This window comes from Sapajus apella, unplaced genomic scaffold, assembly GCF_009761245.1.
Source record: "Sapajus apella isolate SASKATOON/1434 unplaced genomic scaffold, GSC_monkey_1.0 scaffold13, whole genome shotgun sequence".
NCBI classification, from domain to species: domain Eukaryota; kingdom Metazoa; phylum Chordata; class Mammalia; order Primates; family Cebidae; genus Sapajus; species Sapajus apella.
Genome location: NW_022436953.1, coordinates 854676 through 874901, shown reverse-complemented (window position 1 = coordinate 874901; position 20226 = coordinate 854676). Strand labels below are relative to the sequence as shown.

Genomic DNA, 20226 nt, shown 5'->3' with positions numbered 1-20226 from the left:
TGTGGCTGAGAGGACACAAAGGGGACACATGCCCTGGGATGGGGAGACTCAACCCCAAGTTTTCCTGCCAGGGGGTTGCCCTGCTGGCAGCAGGTGAGTAGGGCCAGGCTTGGTGGAGTATTCCTGGCAGCAGCAATACACCAGACCTGCCTCCTCCTCACCCGTGCAGTGGGAGCAGGTGGTCCGGCTGTAGGAAGGGGGTAGGGAGACCCAAGAGAGGGAGGGGCATGGGAGAGGAAATTGAAAAAGCAGAGGGGGGCTTGGGGGTGTGCGGCTGGCCAGGCGGTTGTTTGACGAGTAAATGTGCTGGGCACGCTAATGAGCTGTGCTCATTCATGGCGAGCTGCCTCCTGAATCGGGGAGCTGGCCAGGTTCTGAGGTGGAGACACCAGGGATGAGAGCCAAGCTGGGGAGCTGCCCGGCTGCTGGGGCAGGGCCTCCTGTGACAGGCTGTCGGGGGAGTCTTTGTCCTGGGTCTGGGGGGGCTCCTTCCTTCCCTCCCTTCAGAGGAAAAGCCAGGCTTTGCCAGGCAGCAGCAACTCAGCTCAGGGCCTGCTTGGAATTCACTGTCCAGCCTGGTCTGGAAGCTTCTAGGGCAGGGCCTGGCTCTCGGGACCCACAGGCAGGCCTGATCTTGCACCCTTGCTCTCCCACCCCTCCTCATACCCCTTCGCCCTGTCACTCTGAGGACCAAAGGGCATGGCTAATCAACACTCTTTCCACATGGGTCCTGGCTTCTGAGGGGCCTTTCGAGGTCATGGGGCTGGGAGCTACCGCTGGAGCAGAAGGTTGGAGGCCAGGCATCTCAGCAGCCTGAGTGCTGTCTGTGACAGGCCTACTAAGTGCCATGTGCTGGGGTGTGTGTCTGGGGGAGCAAGTGAGGATGCCAGGGCGTGGGCAGGGCTGTGGGATGTGGAAGGGTATGGAGAAGCAGCTGCGGGTGCCAATAGGGGATAAACAAAGCAGCAGGCACCAAGGAAGGGGGGTGCCACTCTGTCCGAGGCTGCGAGGAGGGCACAGGTAGAGGGGCTAGGGCTCTGTGGAGCAGGAGCAGGAGCTGGTGGGCTGCAGGGCAGAGGTGGCCCTCTCAGACTCCGTCCTGGTTTGTGGGAAGCTTCCCTAAAATCCCCCCACGCAGGCACTCCTGAGAAAGCCCTGCCCCCTGAGAAACTGAACTGATGCTCAAGAACCCACTGCCCGGGTGGAGGTCACGGACGGGGATGTGTGAAATCAGCTGCATAAATTGTGACACACTGGCCACGGCTCTGTCTGTGCCATGACAGCAGAGAGGCTGCAAAATGTTCATCAACATGGAAAAGAAAAACAAAGAAAATGGCTGAGACCTGGCTACCTGGTGGGTGATAAGGGGTCAGCCTTGTGGAGTCTATCAACCTCCCCCCCACACCGCATCTGACACCCTCCCCGCCAAATGCATCCATGCTGTGCCTGCTCCCGGCCGCTCCTGGGACAGGAGGTGCTTCTCAGGCTGCCCAGCTGTGTCCTCTTGCCAGGCAGTCTCCTATCACGGCCCTGAATGCTGGACACTGGCCCAGCAAGCCACAGTTGTCCTTAGTTTTGAGGAGGTCTTTCAGCTTTTCTGGGGTTGAGGAGAATTCTCTCCCCACCTGGATGTCCTGTGCACACCCACGTCCACACGTGCCTTACAGTGAGAAAGGTCCCTACCCAGCTGGGTGTGAGGCCTGGGTCTGACTGGGGTGGCCTGTGGGGTTCTCCCCAAGCAGGCCACCCAGACCTTTGCCAGCCTTCCCTGTTTCTTTTGATGGCAAGATGGATATTCATTTACTTTCTTTTTTCTTCTTTTTCACTCCCCACACAATTCCACTCTGAAGCAAGTATATTCCTTTTCATTTGTTTCCACCTGTCAGAAATGGAGACACACTGATGTGAGTGAAGGAAGACGTTTGCCAGATTTCCAAGTCCCCTTAATGTCTCAACCCTCTCTTCTACAACTGGGGAAGAAGCCGGTGTAACTATGGCGAAAATGTGCCCTGCTGAGTCAATGTCCCAGTCAGAGCCATTCTCATCATGGGCGTGGGGCTGGCTTGTTCCTCTCTGAGAAGTGGGTGCATTGAGGTAGGTAGGGGACTGTACTTGGCCTAGGGCTTTCATGGACCCCCCAAGGCTCCACCCTCAAAGTCCAGGCTAAGTAAGGTTGGTGGCTTGAGGATGCCACCCCCGGCGCAGGGTTTCCCCTCACCAATAATTGACATAGCCAGTCGGGTGGGGCCAAAGGCCGCTTCTGCCGTCGTGGGATCAGGGGAAACGGGTCTGGGCCCCAGGAGAAGGTGTCCAAGCGGCAAAATAAGATCCCCCTCCCACCCTGAACTAGCAGCTGGGGCCGGGGGTGCAGGGTGCGTGCACCTAAATGTGCGCGTCCTCGCCGTGGGCGTGTGTGTGTGTGTGTGTGTGTGTGTGGGTGTGTGTGTGTGTGTGTGAGTCCGGACTTGGCAGGTCGAGCCACAGCCCACTTCTCTCCTCCCCCCTCCCCCGCAGCCCCTGTCCGCTAGCGGCGCCTCGGAGGTTCCACCTTTGAAACTGTAGGCGGCTCGTAGCCGCCGAGTGGTCGTCGGGAGAGGGGAGCTGCTGGGAGAGGGCGGGGAGGAGCCTGGCCCTGGATGTGTGCTTTTCGATTGATGGATGACTGCCGGGTGGGAGCGAGCGCGCGGGTGTGTGTGTGATCGTTTGTGTGTGTGGTGTGTGCGCGGGGTGCGTGCGCGCGCGGGGCCTGCCCATTTTCCTCCTCGCAGCAGTCAGTTGGGAGCTAGAAGGAGGGAGAGGGAGACGCAGGCGGCGAAACAGCAGAGGAGCCGAGAGCCCTCCGCCCAAGGCGCCCTCCCTCAGTCAGCGCACAGGCGCCGTCGCTTGGAGGAGCAAGGTGCCTCCCAGCCCGCGGGCTCTTGGGTGGCTCTGCCCCGGGACTGCACCTGGAGGCGGCCCCGGACGGGGATGGTCAGCGGCTGCCGCCGTCTGGCTCACGAGCGGGACGCGGTGAGGGCACCATGGCGCTGACGCCCGGGTGGGGGTCCTCGGCGGGGCGGGTCCGGCCGGAGCTCTGGATGCTGCTGTGGGCAGCCGCTTGGCGCCTGGGTGCCTCGGCGTGCCCCGCCCTCTGCACCTGCACGGGCACCACGGTGGACTGCCACGGCACGGGGCTGCAGGCCATCCCCAAGAACATCCCGCGGAACGCCGAGCGCCTGTGAGTATGGCCCCCGCCCCTGGCTCGCAGGGAGCCCCAACGTTGCCCTCCCACCCAGACACAATTCCAGGCTTGCGGGTGGGGGCAGGACCATTGGAGCCTGCTCGGGCTCCGCAGCCCACAGGCGGGTCAGTGCCTGCCAGGGTTTTTTCCGAGCCAGGAGCCAGGAGCGCCGTGGTTTCCCTTTCCTTGGGATTGAAAGGGCCCTCAGCGGGTTTGTCAGCTCCCGTCCTCACACCTGCACCCTGCACTTCGCACCCGGAGGCCCTCCCCACTGCGCCAGCACTGTATTCCTCCAGGGTGCCTGCGAACTGCTGCCAGAAAGCCTTCCTGGCACCCAGGAGGGACGCTTCCCACACTCACCAGGCACAGTGTCTCCTTTTGGACACATGGGGCTACGGCTGCATTCAGAGCCAGCTGCTCAGATTCCCGCTCCGAGAGCTTGCTCCTGAGGATGGGCAGCAGGCTGGGATGGAGGCGAAGTTTCTGGTCTGCCCCTTCTCCTCCATTGTTTCCCCCAGAGCCTCGAGAATTCTTCCCCGCAGGTGCCACGCATTGGTCCCCACATCACCGCCTCCTCCACACCCAGCCATCCCCAACCCAGGCAGACAATGGGACCTGAGGGCTTTGGGTATGGGCTTGGGGTGTATAACATTCAGCACCCGGAGAAGGGTAGGTGTGACTTGGATGGAGAACCCGGTGCATAATGTCAAGAAGTCAGAAGCTTCGAGAAGGGGGCCCAGTGTTAAAGACATTGACCATGGCAAGTCATAAAAAAACAGCATTTCTCTTCCCCTGTTCTCTCTCACTTTTGAATTCTTGCAGAAACTTGACCCTTTTCTAGACTCACTGAGCTAGTAGAATGTGTGTGTGTGTGTGTGTGTGTGTTTACAGATCTTTATACTTTGTTTTCTGTGATTCCCCTGCAGAATGTGTTTGTGTGAGTTCCTAGTATTAAGGGGCCACCTTAACAGCGTGAGGCCATGAGAGTTCCTGTAATGGGCTGTGTGTATGTAGATTTTGGTCACACGCAGGGCCTTTGTACTGCTCGAAGAGGTGACTGTGACTGCCGGAGGAGATTTTTGAACAGGGCTTTGGAGAAGGCTGCTGGCGCCTTTGAAACCTACCTACTCCTCCTTCCCACACTCCTCGGTGACTGCAGTGGCTCTCACCACTGCATATTTTGTTAACTTTCGTGCGCATTTTCATGGCTCCCAGCTGGTCAGAGACAGAAAATTGACCCGAGGAGAACTGTCTCCTGAATCAGATTCTGTACCAAGGCCAGCAATTAGCACACATTTGCCCCAGACTCTTCTTTGCTGCATCTGAAAAATTCCTGTGGAGATTTCAGAGAATTTGCAATCTAGATGGGAAGGGTGTGTGTGTGTGTGTGTGTGTGTGTGTGTGTGTGTGTGTGTGTGTTTGAATGCCTGTGCGTTTTAGGGCTGGGGAGAGGTGGTACCACACTGAGTTTCCATGGGCAGCCTGTGCATTATCCTATGTGGAACCAGAGAGGAACTGAGGGTCAGGAATCTGTCCAGAGGACCCCTGTGGTGGCCTGGTCACCCTTCATGCCCGTCCCCTCCATACCTGCTCCCCACCTGTCCACTGGAGTTTCTCCTGCAGCTGCTACCCTGGCTGTAGTCTAGATTTAAGACACATACATTAGCCCCTCTTCTTTGCTTTTGAATCTTGAATCTTAAAATCATCTCCTTCATCCTTACTCTGTCACCACTTTTAGCGTTTAAGACTTCATGAACTCTTTAGCTCTTCTGTGATCAGAGTGAGAAGAAAGTGAAATTTCCTAGTACAGAGGAAAGAATTGGTGTTCCGGGAATTATACTACCTGGGTTTCCCAGTTCTGTTACCTATTAGCTGTGTGACTTTGGGCAAGTTTCTTAACTTCTCTGAACCTTAGTTGCTTTCCATCAGGAAAATGGGGCTGAGGCTACATAAGGTCTCTGGTTCTTGTGAGGTTGGAAGAGCATGTATGGGAAGTGCCTGGTGCCTTCTGATGTTTGCTAAATGAGAGCCATTATTATGAAGGGTTAGGGAGGGGAGTCTCATTATTTTAATTCTGCAAATGTTTCTGAAGCCAGGAACTGCCCTGGGAGCTAAGGGAGCGAGCCCACCCCTGTCCTCAAGGGGCACGTGGTCTAGAGGACTGGGCAGAGGACCTCTAACTGAGCTCTCAGGAGAGGGAGGGCCAGGCAGCCTTGGGGAATAGGCTGTGGGAACACAGGGATGAGAAGCCCTTTTGCAGGTGAAGGCGTTTCTCAGAGGATGGGCCACTTTATCAAGGTTGGTCTGGATTTTGCCAAGCAGAGAAGGGAGGCAATCTAGGCAGAGGGAACAGCTGGGCTCCAGGCCCAGCACATTCTGCTGCTTGTCAGGTCATGAGGCATGCTCTCTTGCGGGCCTCTTTCCCCCCCCACCCCCGTTTGTAGAGATGAGGATCTGGCTATGTTGCCCAGGCTGGTCTTAAACTTCTGAGCTCAAGCAATCCTCCCACCTCAGCCTCCCAGAGTGCTGGGATTATAGACGTGAGCATGAGCCAAAAGCCTGCAGGTGTGAGTATAAGGCAAAAGCCTGCAGGTGTGAGCGTGCCTGGCCCGATATAGGCAGATGGACCAGCCTGTCCTTGGGGCTGAAACATGCTGTGGCCAGTGGCCAGTGGGTGGGATAGGACTTGAGGCTGGAAAGAGAGGTTGGGAAGGGTCAGGAAGCCTTTCCATATGTGGACTTTTCCTCTAGAAAATTCCAGGAGTGAGTTATCCTGCGGAAGTGGAGCAGGTCTGATCTCTGCCACGTGGTTAAAGCTTCCTGGACTGGGAAAGCGCAGGGAGACCGCCTGTTCTCCAGGCAGCCCGTGAAGGAGCTGCTGGAAGAGGAAAAGAACATCTTGAAAGAGGCCTTGGTGAGAGCCCAGGCAGACTCGAAATAACTGTGGCAAATGCTCTCTCTAATCAATATGAGTGTCGCGCAGTATCAGAGCCTGGAACAGTGGCTTCTTCTGAGGCTGTGAAATTTTTATGGACTGCAGCTGTGCATTTGCCTTTTGTACTTTGGGCAGTTCCTGCGGCAGCCTGTGAAGCCCAGTAACTTTATGATCATATATTCTATAACTCTGGGTCCAGGCCTGTCCACCCAAATGGAAGGAAATTGTCATTGCTGCGGGGACTTCTGGGAAGAGATTGAGTAGGCCCCAGAACTGCTGAGGAAATTGGTTCAGCCAGAGGGACTGTGGGCTGGGCAAGGAAGGGATGCTAAATAATTCACTGTAATAAACAATTAAAATACAGAGCCAGGGATAGGAGAGGCAGCGGGGGAGGCCAGGATGCTTCGACTCTTTGTACTGCCCAGGCACAGAGGGACCCAGCCATGGTCACCAGTAAGTTATTTTTTTTCTTCCACAATGACCTTGACTTTCAGTTGGACTTGATTTTTGATTAAAAAAATCTTATAACTAGAGTGTCCAGGAGAGTGTGACAGGAGAGTGCAGTATATGTAGACATTGCCCAGGTGCGAGGCTTGCACCTGTGGCAGATCGCCCTAGCCGGTGCAGAGAAGGGAGGTCGCGTGAGTGTGGAGGGAGGCAGGCAGGACCTCCGGGAAGGGCTACTGTTTTCCCTTTGCCTACAGGCCCAGCACATTCTCCTGCCTGTCAGGTCATGGGGCCTGCTCTATTGTAATCCTCATTTTTTTTTTTTTTTTTTTTTTTGCTTTTTCGTAGAGATGGGGATCTCGCTATGTTGCCAGGCTGGTCTCAAACTTCTGGGCTCAAGCAATCCTCCCACCGCAGCCTCCCAAAGTGCTGGGATTACAGGCATGAGCCATTATGCCCAGCCTTGCTGTCCTCCTTACGTGCTCTTCCCTCCTTGCCAGTCCTTCCAACCTGCCCTATCTCCATGCCTGCTGCAGAGGCCTGGGAGGTGCGCTCTGGGCTCAGCTCCCTGAGCTGGAGGTCTGTTGTACAGGGCTGGGTGATCACACATAAGGAAGGCTGCCCAGGGCAGCTGAGGCTGATGCTCTGGGGAGCCTGTTTGGAATGCCAAATAATAATTGGATCCTGACCTTGGTAAATGAGGCCAGGGGCCACTGCAGCCACATTTGCTATCAGGCCTGGTGGGATCTGAGGAGGCCACTGTGGTCTCCTGCATCAGAGACCTGTGCTGTGCAGGGGAGGTACTTCCTGGCAGGGCAAGTCTCCAGCTTGCTTAGGCTTTGGTGTGGTGGCCGGCACCCTGGCTTATGGCTGGGCTCTGGATGACTGGTGTTAGGACCCTCGTGCTGTGCCTCTCCTTGCTCCGAGGCTCAGTTTCCCCATCTGTAAATGGGGATGGCGACAGTTGTGCAGGTTGTTAGGAGCACGTGAGGCAGCGCGCCTCACTTGGTACATGGCTGGTGTTCACCCTTGCCTCAGCCTCTGGGGATGATAACACCTACTATCTCAAAGGGCCTTTGCAAGATTCACTCATGCTATGGTTGTGAAATGCTTTGTGATTCAATCATTAGATTATTATTGCTATTATTTGGGAAGCTCAAGCTCCAGGCTCGAGGTTTCGGGTGGGGCAGAGGAGAGCTCGGGAGGTAAGGATTTGAGCTTTGGGGCATGCTGCTGGGGACTCTTGCAGTCTGTCTGTTGAGAGCGCTCATTTACCTTCCCTGGGCATCTCTGCCCCTTTCCCTTGGGATCTGGAGACAGTGGGGACTGTGTGCAGGGCAGGTGGTCGTGATGGCATGGTTGTGAAGCCAGACTGCCTAGGTTTTTAACCCGACTCCGCCACTCAGCAGCTGGGGAGGGCCTTGGGCAACTGATGGGGTTTAATTTCCTCATTCAACAGATAGCTATCTATTGAACGTCTGCATTGTGCTGGGTGAATAGTGCCGGACAGAAACAGAAACCCGAGTTTTAGTCCAGCTGGGAAGATAGAGATGAATGACATAATACAAGAATGAGCACATAACTGCAAGCTGGGAAAAGTGCTCTGGAGGAAAGGGTGACTTCTCAGAACCCCCATTTCTTTTCTCATAAACTGGGGATGATGATACGGCCTGCTTCAACGGGTGGTCATGAGGATTAAATGCGGTAATGCTCGCAGAAGCGCCTTGCGCAGGGCCCGGCAGACAGCGAGTGCCCAATAAATGGTAGTATCATTGTTATTAAGGTGACAGAGAATTGCAGGGATGTGAAGGAAATTTGGACGTCACTCAAGGCTGGATCCCAGGGTGGCCCTCCTCTTCCCCATCAGGCAGCCGCTGGGGACCCTGGAGCACAAGGGAAGGGACTGACCTTCCAAGGTGCCCCTTCTGGGGCGGGGTTGGCTGGCGGTGGCCCTGGCTGCCCGAGGCTGCCAGCAGGGGCGGCCGTGCTCTTTTGGGGCTGGGCGGCTCCTGCATTATTGGGAGCAGACGGGTGCTTGGCGGAGTTGCTACCTCCAGTTCTGTGCCGGCATTAGCAGCTCGGCGGGGCTCTTGCTTAATGGGATTTTCTTCCCAAATGCTGTAATTATCTCCATACAAATACTTATTACCCAGAGCAGATGACGGCCGGGCCTTGGGCAGTAGCCAGGAAGTTGGGCTGTGCTCAGGGGGGTGGAGAATTGGCTCCTGTTTTTGACGGAGCTCATGACCCCCTCCTCTCCTTTCTGGAAGCCAGCCTGTGGCGGACAGACAGCTGTTGGGCACCTGCAGGGGGCCTAGTGTCGTTGAGAGAGGTCTGAGAGCTTGCGGCCTGGTGGGGGAGAAAGAACAAATATGTAAGGATGTCTGCAGGGACGAGGAGCACAGTGGCTACCAGCTCAGGCTTCCATACGAGAATGGCCCAGTTTGAACCCTGGCTTCATCACCTACCACCTGAGAGATCTTAGACTACTCACTAGTGACTCAGTTTCCTCATCTGTAAAATGGCACCAGTGGCAACATTTACTTTGTAGGGCTGTGAAGTTCAGATGAGATGATTTTTTTTTTTTTTTAATTTGGAGTTTTACTCTTGTTGCCCAGGCTGAAGTACAGTGGTACGATCTCGGCTCACTGCAACCTCCACCCCCCAGGGAGGAGGGATTACAGGTGCCTGCTACCACACCCGGCTAATTTTTTGTATTTTTAACAGAGAGGGGGTTTCACAATCTTGGCCAGGCTGGCCTCAAACTCCTGACCTCAGGTGATCTACCCACCTCGGCCTCCCAAAGTGCTGGAATTACAGGCATGAGCCACCGTGCCTGGCCAAGATGATTTTTTTTGAGATGGGGTCTCACTATGTTCCCCAGACTGGTCTCAAATTCTGGGGCTCAAGTGATCCTCCCACTGAGCCTCCCAAGTAACTAGAACTACAGGCATGCACCACCAGGCCCAGATAATTCCTTAGTTTTGATAACTATCTGTGGTGGTGAAAGAGGTTAATGCTAGGGAAAGCTGGTCGAAGGCAGCAAGACTAACGATGAATCATTAGAACAGAGTAATGCCTGACACATAGTCAGTGCCCCATCAGTGTGGAGATGAGGCTGATGAAGAGTCTGTAGATGGGAGTGAGATGGGAAGGAGGGATTGGATTGTTGCTGTGTTGGGGAGGTAGGGTTTGAACTGGGTCTTGAACGCTGGGCGAGATTTGGGTAAGTAATGAGGTGAAGCGAGGGTAAGGGAGTTTGGGAGCATTCAGAAGGTGTGCCATGTGTTTGGGAAGGGGAGTGAGAAGCAGAACCCCCTGACGGGGGAAGATTTGTGTTGGTGAGTTCTGGCAGAGGAGATTAAAGCAATGGGTAGGCACCAGGCCATGGGGCAGGGAAACGGGACCCCCCAGAGGGGAGCGTATATACCACCCAGAGGGGGGTGTATAAAACTTTTTATTAAATTAAAAAAAACAATTCAGTGATTTTTAAAATAAACTTAAGGACTTGTGCAAACATCACAATTCAATTTGCTTTATCATAATCACACACAAAGGTAATTTTTTTCTGAAGCATTTAAGAATAGCTTGGAAACATTGTAACTTTTTTCCTTTAAATACTTGGTGAGTGTTTTCTAAGAACAATAAGGCTACCAACATCAGAAAATTAAACATCGGTGCAAAACTACTCTCGACTCCAGAATTCACATTCAGTTTTCATCGATTGCCCCGATAATGTCTCATGGCTGTTTTCTCACACATCTACAATCCCACCAGGATCACACGTGGCATTTAATGGTCACGGCTCTTTAGTCTTCCTGGATTTGGAAGAGTTGCTTGGCCTTTCTTTGTTTTTCTTGACCTTGACATTCTTGATGTATGCAGGCCGGTTATTTTGCAGAATGCTTCTCAGTTTGGCTTCATCTGATCTTTCCTCACTGTTAGATTCGGATTATGCATTTTTGCCAGGAATGCCAAATAATGACTCCGTGTCCTTCCTGGTGCAGCATGTCAGGAGGCACGTGGTGTCGGTTTGTCCTAGTAGTGGTGATTTTGTCTGTAATCACTTGGTAAGTTGACGTCTGCCAGGCTTCTCTGCTGAGAGGTCATTGTTTTCCTCTTTGGTATTAACAGGTAATTTGTTGGGGGATTGTTCGAAGCTAGGTACATATCCTGTTTCTGGTCAAGCTTTCATTCCCCTAGTTTTAGCATTCATTGATGATTTTGTAACTCCATTATTTATTCTCTATGAGACAGAGTTTTTGCTTTGTTGCCCAGGCTGGACTACGGTGGCATGATCTCAGCTCACTGCAACCTCTGCCTCCTGGGTTCAAGCAATTCTCCTGCCTCAGCCTCCCGAGTAGCTGGGATTACAGGCACCCATCACCACGCCTGGCTAATTTTTATATTTTTAGTAGAGATGAGGTTTTATCATGTTGGCCAGGCTGGTCTCACACTTCTGACCTCAGGTGATGCACCTGCCTCAGCCTCCCAAAGTTCTGGGATTACGACCATGCTATGGGATTACAAGCACTGCACCCAGCCTGATTTCCTTCTTTTTTATGGCTTCATAGTATTCTGTGGTGTATATGTACCACATTTTCTTTATCCTATCTGCAGTTAAAGTCTTGCCACCACCTTAACTTTAATGTGGTGAGGCTGATTTTGGACTTCTGACTTCCAGAATGGAAAGATAATACATTTGTGCTACTTTCAGCCACTAGGAATCTTCTACAGCCATAGACTTCAAAGCTTTTTTTTTTTTTTTTTTGGCAGAGTTTTGTACCTGTTGCCCAAGCTATAGTGCAATGGCGAAATCTTGGCTCACTGCAACCTCCACCTCCTGGGTTTAAGCGATTCTCCTGCCTCAGCCTCCCGAGTAGCTGGGATTTCAGGCTTGTACCACCACATCTGGCTAATTTTTTGTATTTTAGTAGAAATGGAGTTTCACCATGTTAGCCAGGCTGGTCTCGAACTACTGATCTCAGGTGGTCCACCTGCCTTGGTCTCCCAAAGTATTGGGATTACAGGCATGAGCCACCGTGCCTGACCAAGTTCAAAGCCGTTGCAGAGGCCAAGATATGAGAGGAAGTGGGGCCTGGACCAAGGCAGAGAGAATAAGTGTGACGGGCATGGCAGACTGAGGCTTGAGAGCCTGTGACAGCGATCTTGACACTGGAATAAAGCTGGAAAGGGCAACTCATCCCGGAGGAGAAGCTGTGAATTTGGCTTTCGCCTGTTTTCTTTGAATTGCCATTAAAAGTGTATGTGAAAAAGATGGCCCCAGAGGTCATGATGGGGAAGGTTGCTCTGGAGCATGTTCAGGCTGGAGAGAGAGATGGGGGGGAGAGGGGGGAGGCTCCAGAGAAGCACTTCAGCTCATGAGGGCAGTGGAACAGAAACTTCAGTGGGAATAAAGATCTTCTGGGAGGCTGGCACGAAATGCAGATTCCCAGTCCATCCTAGAGGTGCTGGTTCTGCAGATCTTTGGCAAGGCAATTCCAGTGATTTGGATTCCGGAGTGCCCAGGACACAGTTTAAGAAACACTGCTTGGTACTGGGGTTTCCTGGAGAAGAAAGCACATCCTTCGAGGACTCACACACTTTACTCCCACCCACATCAGAGGGCAGGAGGAAGGGAAGGCATGGAAGGAGATGGCGGAGAGGTGGGAGGAGACAGCGGAGAGGCGGGAGGAGCTTCTGTCCTGTGTTTGACGTGGGGGAGCACTGGCTACACGTTTGTGGATTTGAACCTGGGCCGAGTAGTTATTGCAAAGGCCAAAGAAGGAGCTTGGCGAAGAGGAGGAGGGTTAGCAGTGTGGAGGGCATTCAGTCTGTCTGAGGACGAGGTCCAAGGAAAGCTTCTGAAACACAAGATCGGGGGTCACTGGTAAAGTGGGGAGAGCAGTTTCCTGGGAGAAGCTGAAGGCAGGAGGCAGATGGCTGGCAGCAAGTAGGTGGTGAGGAAGTTTCAGAGGAGAGGACAGGCACAGGAGCTCTGACGGGGAGCAGGCTCAGGAGAGAGTTGCTTACAGCACAGAGGCAGGTGGACTGGAGTCTCTTTGAGAGGGCAGGAGAGAGCCAGGGGTTTTGGGGAATTCGGGAATGGGGAGGGCTGGCAATGGACCAGAGAAGGGCAGAGACAGAGAGAGGCGAGAGGGAGTTTTGATGGTGGCCTTGTTCATGGCTTAGAGCCCCTACCTCTCGCCAGCCTCCAATGAGCTGCTTTACCTGAGTTCCCTCTTTCACTCCTCATCACACTCCGGTGCCAGGGAAGGTATTACTCTCCTCTGCTTTGCAGATGAGGAGAAGGTTCAGAGAGGTGGAGCCATGTGCCTAGGGTTGAACAGCTGGCTGGTAAATGGTAAGCTGAAATTCCCTGAGTCTCAAGGCTCTAAGACATGCCTGTGTTTAGTTTTTAAATTTGACTTTTGCTCTCTAGTCTTAATGAGGCCTGACTTCATTCACTCATTCATTCATTATTTGCCAGACACTCATTCAGCGTCTACAAAACACCTGCCAGTGCTTAGCGCTGGGGCTGTAAAGGCAAATTGGGCGTGATCGATTCCTGGCTGCACGTGTTTGCTGGGTGGACCCAGTTGCCGGCTGGTATAGGGAGCGAGGTGTCTGGTGTGGGGGTGGAGAGCGGTGAGCAGAGTTGGGCACATTCAGGGAGGAGGTGGTGCAGGCGGAGGTCAGCGGCAGGGAGGTGGTGGGTGGGTGGCCTCCCAGGGGCCTGCGTGGGTAGAGAGCATGGAGGCCTAGGGGCTGTCAGGGGGGCCCTGGCTGCAGGGGTGTGGTTTTGGGGTTCTGGGAAGGGGATTGGCAAGAGCAAGGTGGGGCCTCAGAAGTGAAGGGACTGGGGTGCCCTTTGGGCCTCAGGACAGAATGTACCATGGAGTTGGGATTAAGAGCTGGGCCCCGACTACCTCATACCCACTAGGATTGCTGCTATCAAAAAACGGAAAATAACAAGTGTTGACAAGGATGTGTGCACTGCTGGTGCAAATGTGAAACGGGGCAGCTGCTGTGGAGAGCAGTGTGGTGGTTCCTCAAAAATTAACAGTCGAATCACCATATGACCCAGCAACTTCACTTCCAAGGAAATACCCAAAAGAACGGAACGCAGGGTCTCAAAGTGGTATGTGTACACCCATGCGCTATTTACAATAGCTAAAACATGGAAGCAAGCTACATCTCTACCCACAGAGAAGGGCAGTTGCCAGGGAATGGTGGAGAATGGGGGAACTCCATAGTATAGAGTTGCAGTTTGCAGGTGAAAAAGTTCTGGAGATTGATTTGCACAACAATCTGAATATAAACATTTTAAAGTAGTACAGTACACTGCAGAACTATACACTTAAAAATGATTAAGAGGTATGTTATATATATATATTTTACCACAATTAACAATTAAAAATTGTTTTAAAAAAGAGCTAGGCCCGTGGGTCAGACATGCAAGAGCTCAAGTCCTGCTCCTCGACCAGCTGGGTGACCTGGAACAGGGCATAGACACTCCCTAGGCCTCAGGCCCTCATCTGTCAGTCAAGACTGACAAGGAGCCTTTGGGTCAGGTACTACTGTGAGGCTTAAATGAGGTGGCTTGTTGGGATACTAGTGTAGTGACTGCTATTTCTCCAGCCAAGGAAATAAGATGGGACCCCAGGAGCCAGGCACATGGGTGGAGTGGATTGGTAGCAAATGGGCCCTGGCGTGGGGTCCCTGCTTCCTCCTCCTTGGGGCTTCCCCACTGGTCACATGTCAGCGGGTGGTCCCAGGCTGGAGTTGGTGTCTGGCTGTGGCTCAGCCTGACGTGTTGGAGGACTGGGATGCTTGGAGCCCTGGCTCCTCACCGACTGAGGCCTGCAGATGTGGGGAAGGCCCAGGTGGATGACGGAAGTGCATGCAAGGCCTCGACCGTGGTGTGCCAGCAGCCCCCAGGCTCAGTGGGCAGGGTTGCTCCAGCAGCCTGTATTCAGTGAGCACCTATTATGTACCAGGCACCCTTGCAGGTGCTGGGGATACAGCCGTGAGCACACCAGCTGTGGCCTCTCCCCTCACAGGTAGCTGGGAGGCTGGCCTTGGACAAAGCACCTCAGCTCCGAATGACAGTTGGAGCTCTGGAGGAGGGAATAGGCGGGCACCTGGAGAAGCTGGTTTAGAGGAGGGGCGTTTGACTGGGAGCCTGGTGCGTGTGCTAAGGGCAGGGAAAGAGGGCTGCTTGCTGAGCTCCAGGCTGCTCCAGGCCAGAAGGAAGCACTGACACTGAAGGGAATGGAGGAGCAGAGTGGAAGCCCTAGGGCTGAGGGGCCGGCATTTCCTATTAAAGGGCTGAGGAATAATTATTCTTCTACCCTATGGGCCAAGGCAGCTTGGCCAGAGGCCTCCTCGGGAACCACAGCTCCCTGTTCCTTGGGGTCAGATTCTGTGCTCACTCTGCCCTTCTGGGCTCAGGCCTTCAGGACTTCAGAGTTCCCCGATACCTGCCCAAGGCTTGCAGGTGCTCTCAGGGATCCCCTTGTGACCCCCCTTCCCCATAACCTCACATCGTCGAAACTCCGGGCTATGCCCGCTGGGCCCTCAGGCCCTCCTGCCTCATGGCTGCTTGAGGCCAACGCCAGCTTCACTCAGATCCTTGTCACCCTCACTTGAGCCTGGGAGGTCAAGGCTGCAGTGAGCTGTGATCATGCCCCTGCACTCTAGCCTGGGCAACAGAGTGAGATCCTGTGTGTTTTTTTTTTTTTAAATAAAAGGATAGAGCTGGGAGTCCGGCCAGGCCTGTGTATCCAAGGCCTGAGTTATTTGGCCCAAACACTGAGCCACGTGGATTGGCTTCCCAGCTCTGCCACTCAACCTATAGGGTCTGTTTCCTTACCTCTAAGGTGATGTCAAAGACGCTCACTTCCAAGCGATGTTGTGAGAAGTACGTGGAGCTTATATTTAAGGAGCAGCCAGGCCAGTGCTGCCTGTGGAAGGTAGCTGCCCCATTCCACTGGCTACCCTGGCTCTCCTGAAGCCTGAGACCACCCCTGAGCAGGAGGAAGACACCTGTTCTTTCCTCTTTCCTGCTGAGGGTGTCTGGAGTCACCCAACTGTCTCACTTAGCAGCTTGGACCCTAAGGGCGCTATTTTCTTCCTCGTATTGGGCTCACTTATGAGAATGGAAGGACCTGGAAGAGACGAGGTTGTTGGTGACAAGGCAGCATCCTTTGCATGTGAAGCTTTTTCGGGATGATGTCCATTTGGGGAGAATGTTTTCTTCTCTCTCTCTCTTCCTTCATTTCCCTTTCTCTCTCTCCCCCTCCCTCCCTCCTTTCTTTCTCTCTTTCTTTTTTCTTTTTCTTTCAACAGGGTCTTGCCCTCTTGCCCAGGCTGTAGTACAGGGGTGCAATCATAGCTCATTGCAGCCTCAACCTCATGGGCTCAAGTGATCCTCCCACCTCAGCCTCCCAAGTAGCTGATAGTACCATGACTGGCTACTTAAAATAAAAATTTCTTTGTAGAGATGACGTCTTGCAATGTCGCCCAGGATGGCCTCATGCAATTCTCCTCTCTTGCCCTCCCAAAGCACCAGGGTTATAGGAGTGAGCCACCACGCCTGGCTGAGGAGAGCATTTCTTAACGTGTGTGTTTTTATTTTTGGAGTAGGGAAACAAGCATGGAAAACCCACTCAACTGATGTGATTTAAAATGTCAGTTTTAATGCAAATTCTTTCCCGCATTCAAGAAACACTTATTGAAACATCTATCATGTGCCATGTTCTGTGTTGAGAAAAACACAGTCTGTGTCCCCAGGGAGCTTCCAGTCTCATGTAGAGGCTGGGGCATCAGTCAAGGAATCCCCCAAATCAATATAAATTGGCTCTGGCTGGGCGAGGTGGCTGACACTTGTAATCCCAGCGCTTTGGGAGGCTGAGACGGGTGGATCACTTGAGGCTAGGAGTTGAAGACCAGCCTGGCCAACATGGTGAAACCCTGCCTCTACTAAAAATGCAAAAAAAGAAAAAAATTAGCTGGGCATAGTAGTGAGTGTCTGTAATCCTAGCTATTTGGGAGACGGAGGCATGAGAATCGCTTGAACCCGGGAGGCGGAGGTTGCAGTGAGCTGAGATTGCACCACTGCACTCCAGCCTGGGTGACACAGCAAGACTCTGTTTCAAGAAGAAAAAAAAAGAAACCAATATAAATTGGCTCTGATTTGTGCTACATGAGAGAGGGTTGGGGTGCTCTGTGGGCCTGTGATGGGAAGGTTTGCCAATTGGAGTTAGGTGAAGAGGAAGGAAGAAGCATTCTAGGCAGAGGGATTAGCAAGTCAGAAAGGGCATGGGGCAGGCTGGGTTGGTGGGCACAGAGCAGGCCACTCGGGAGCTTGTAGTTCATGGTAAGGAGATTTTTGTTGTTGGGGCGGAGCTTTGCTCTGTTGCCCAGGCTGGAGGGCAGTGCTCAATCTCGGCTCACTGTGGCCTCCGCCTCCCAGGTTCAAGCGAGCTTCCTGCCTTAGCCTCTCAAGTAGCTGAGATTACAGGCACCTGCCGCCATACCCGGCTAATTTTTGTATTTTTAGTAGAGTTGGGATTTTGCCATGTTGGCTAGGATGGTCTTGAACTCCTGACCACAGGTGACCCACCTGCCTCAGCCTCCCAAAGTGCTGAGATTACAGGCGTGAGCCACTGTGCCTGGCCAGTAAGGAGATTTTTGTCTTGATTCCAAGAGCAATGGAGATTCATTGAAGGCTTTAAGTGGAGAGTGACATGATCAGATTTGCATCTTGAAAAGACCACTTGGAGAGCAGATTGGAGGGGGCCAAAATGAATGCAGGGAGCCTGTGAGGCGGCGCTGCAGGACTCAGGCTCGAGGGTAGAGGCCTGGGGTGGGTGTTGCTGCTGGGGGGTGGCGTGGGAGAAACGCAGCCAGGGCCAGTCTACAGATTGGGGTGTTAGGCCTCTGTGGGCCCCTTTACTGCTGTCTGGGCAGCGGCTTGGGAGGGAAATTTTTCTTTCCTCCTTTCTCCCCATCTGACTCTGCAGACTTTCAGCACTGCAGGGGTAAGATTTCAAAGCAGAGCTGGGTGTACAGTTCCTGAAGAGGCTTGTCTTATTCAGTGACAGCATGTGCGATTTTTTTTTTTTTGATACCCTGCAGGAAGGGTGAGCCTCCCCATTCACTGCAGGCTGTGATGAGAAAGGAACATTCTGGTCCCTGAGGGAACAGGAATGGCTGGAGCATCAGCTTGAGAAATTGTGAAGGCAGCGCCAGGAGCCCCCAGAACAGCCGAGAGGGGCCTGGGGAGTGTATTCCTGTAGCCCCAGGAAATCCCAGGGTTTCTTTTGGTTTCTCACAAACATCCAGAGACTGGGGATCAAATTCTTTTTTCCTGAGAGGATTCAAGAAATCCTTGTGTGTTTTTGTTTTTTCCTTGGTAACTTTGCTTTGGAGGATTTTCTCCCATATCGTTTGCCATTGAGGTTTTCCTTTCAGGCCAGGACCACATAGAAATGGAGGGAAATCAGGGCCATTTGCCACTGGAGCATTTTTCCTCCTTGGGGAGAAGGATGACTATAAACTCATCACTTGTGGAAGTGGGAGAATCGTCTTAGGGTGTCTTCCCTGGTCTTCGGCATCGCATCCTCGGGCCTGCAGGGAAGTGAGTCTCTGACTCCTCCCAGTTCAGCTTAGGCCTGCCAGTCAGAGCTGAGCCTGGGGACACCACCTCCTGGCAGAGCCATGGTCCTAGAGGGAAATCACAACAGTGACAGTAGTAAGGATAATCGCAGCAGGTAATCCTGCTATAGAGAGCACGAATTGTGTGCCAGGCATTATTCTTGGTGTTTTAGAAATATCAAGACTTTTAAACCTCACCACATCTCCAAGAGGTGGGTCCTGCCACCTCCTCGTTGTATAAATGGGGAAACGGAGGCATAGAAAAGCTAACTTACATGTCCAGGGTCACACAGCCAGTGTAATGGTGGAGCCAGAATTCAAAGCCGAATGATCTGGCTCCAGAGCCCACAGTTTTGGAGACTAAGAACACTTAGCTCAGCCTGGCTGGGGAACCCCCAATATTATTGTGTAGGCAGAGCACATGGTTTTATTGCAGAGCCCCAGTGCAGGCATGTCCTCTCCAAAGCCCCCAGGTTATGCTCTTCAGCTCTGTCCAAGGCATGGCCATTCGAGGTAAGAGGACGGGATGAGGGGACAGAGGGAGAGTCCAGCAATAGGAGAACTTGTGACGTAGGAGACAGTGTAGGAATCACATGGGCCAGGGGCTAATCCAGGCCCCACCATTTATTAGCCATGTGGGTACTGTGCAAGCTGCTTCATGCATCTGTGCCTCAGTTTCTTCCTTAGCAAGTTGGAGAGCATATAACTCCCCTTACAGGTTGTTGGGGACAACAACCAGTCTCCCCCTAGCAGTTTGTTGGGGGAGGGGGCTCCATGGGAACATTGAGAACCTCCTATTGGAGGAATCAGATGCGGCATAAAAATGTCCTCCTAGCCTTATTCTAGCAGCCCCTGCTCAGGGGAAGTGACTGGCTTTGAACTTGATCCTGCAGGGAGAGAGGGTGGGTTACCCAGTAGAGGTCACTTTCTCAGGCTAAGTGGCAGTGATGCCTCCTTAGGCAGTAGCCCTCAGTCCTGGGAGCTTAGTGAGAGCTCGCAGGCTTCGGGCTGGGGTGAGGGGCTCTTTCCTGAGAGGAGGCATCAAGCTCTACATTAGAGAGCGAGGCTGATGGCGGTAGGCTGGGGCGGGCTTGGGTCTCTTTTGACCTTCTGGCCTGGAAGCAGGACCTCAAGAGAGAGGCTGTGCCTGCCTTGCTGTCTGTGCCAGTGTCTTTTTCCCCCCATTCATCTTTAGTCTTGTGTGGTGGTGGAGTAGGGTATAGGAAGTAAGGAGGAGGGGCTGGACCAAGGAATGCACCCCTGCACCTGCGCTATGGGGGCTGGTACAAAAGGGTGAGAAGAGAGGTGTGCTAATGTGGGGTGTTATCAGAATGTCCCTTCCACCTCTGCCCCACCTTAGTGGGATTTCTGTCCTCAGGGATTCTTTGGTTCCATTTTGGGTCCTGCCTGGTTCAGATAAGTCAGTGTTTGTCTTTGCCTCAGTTTTGTCATCTGTGAAATGGGAATAATTGTCATAGTCAATTGCTTTTGTTGCCATGAAAAGGAATGAGTGATGAATGTTATGTAAAATTCATCAGATTTTTCATGACCTTTGACCAAGTAATTCCTTTTGCAGGAATGTATTCCTCCCAAATGCCCATCAAGCTTTATGAAATATTGTTTATAACTGGACAACATCTAAAGCTCGGGGATTCCAGTCACAGGGAATCAGGAAGGGAGTAATCCAGTAACTTGTTATATCCAAACGAAGGGACACTTGCTGGCCAATCGGAATCTTAAGTGGAGAACACACAGTGTATGAGGTTGTAGAAGGAGGGGTAACGTATGTCTCATTCATCCTCTTCAGAACATTACAAAAAGGCTTTGCACATAGTAAGTGTTCCATAAACATTTGTTGACTTAACTATATAAAAATGGTATTCAACAAAAACAGGCTTGAGGGCAAATATTTCAGAACATTAACAGGAGTAATTTCTTAGTGAAGGGATTATGTATGACTTTT

At 52.8% G+C, this 20226-nt stretch overlaps 1 protein-coding gene across 5 annotated transcripts in view; it reads left to right on the top strand.

Annotated features, from left to right (window-relative positions):
• The first annotated feature begins 2534 nt into the window (after positions 1-2534).
• Positions 2535-20226, top strand: part of SLIT1 (slit guidance ligand 1) — a 189857-nt gene continuing 172165 nt past the window's right edge. For 4 of the 5 annotated variants that reach the window (XR_004269883.1, XR_004269881.1, XR_004269882.1 and 1 more), the window contains exon 1: positions 2804-3217. Coding sequence is in view for 2 of the 5 variants with exons in the window: in XM_032281173.1 (XP_032137064.1) it covers positions 3021-3217 (197 nt within the window). In the remaining 3 variants the exon portion in view is untranslated. Of the gene's footprint in view, positions 3218-20226 lie in introns of all 5 variants that reach the window. The other variant, XM_032281172.1, reaches the window with a different exon arrangement.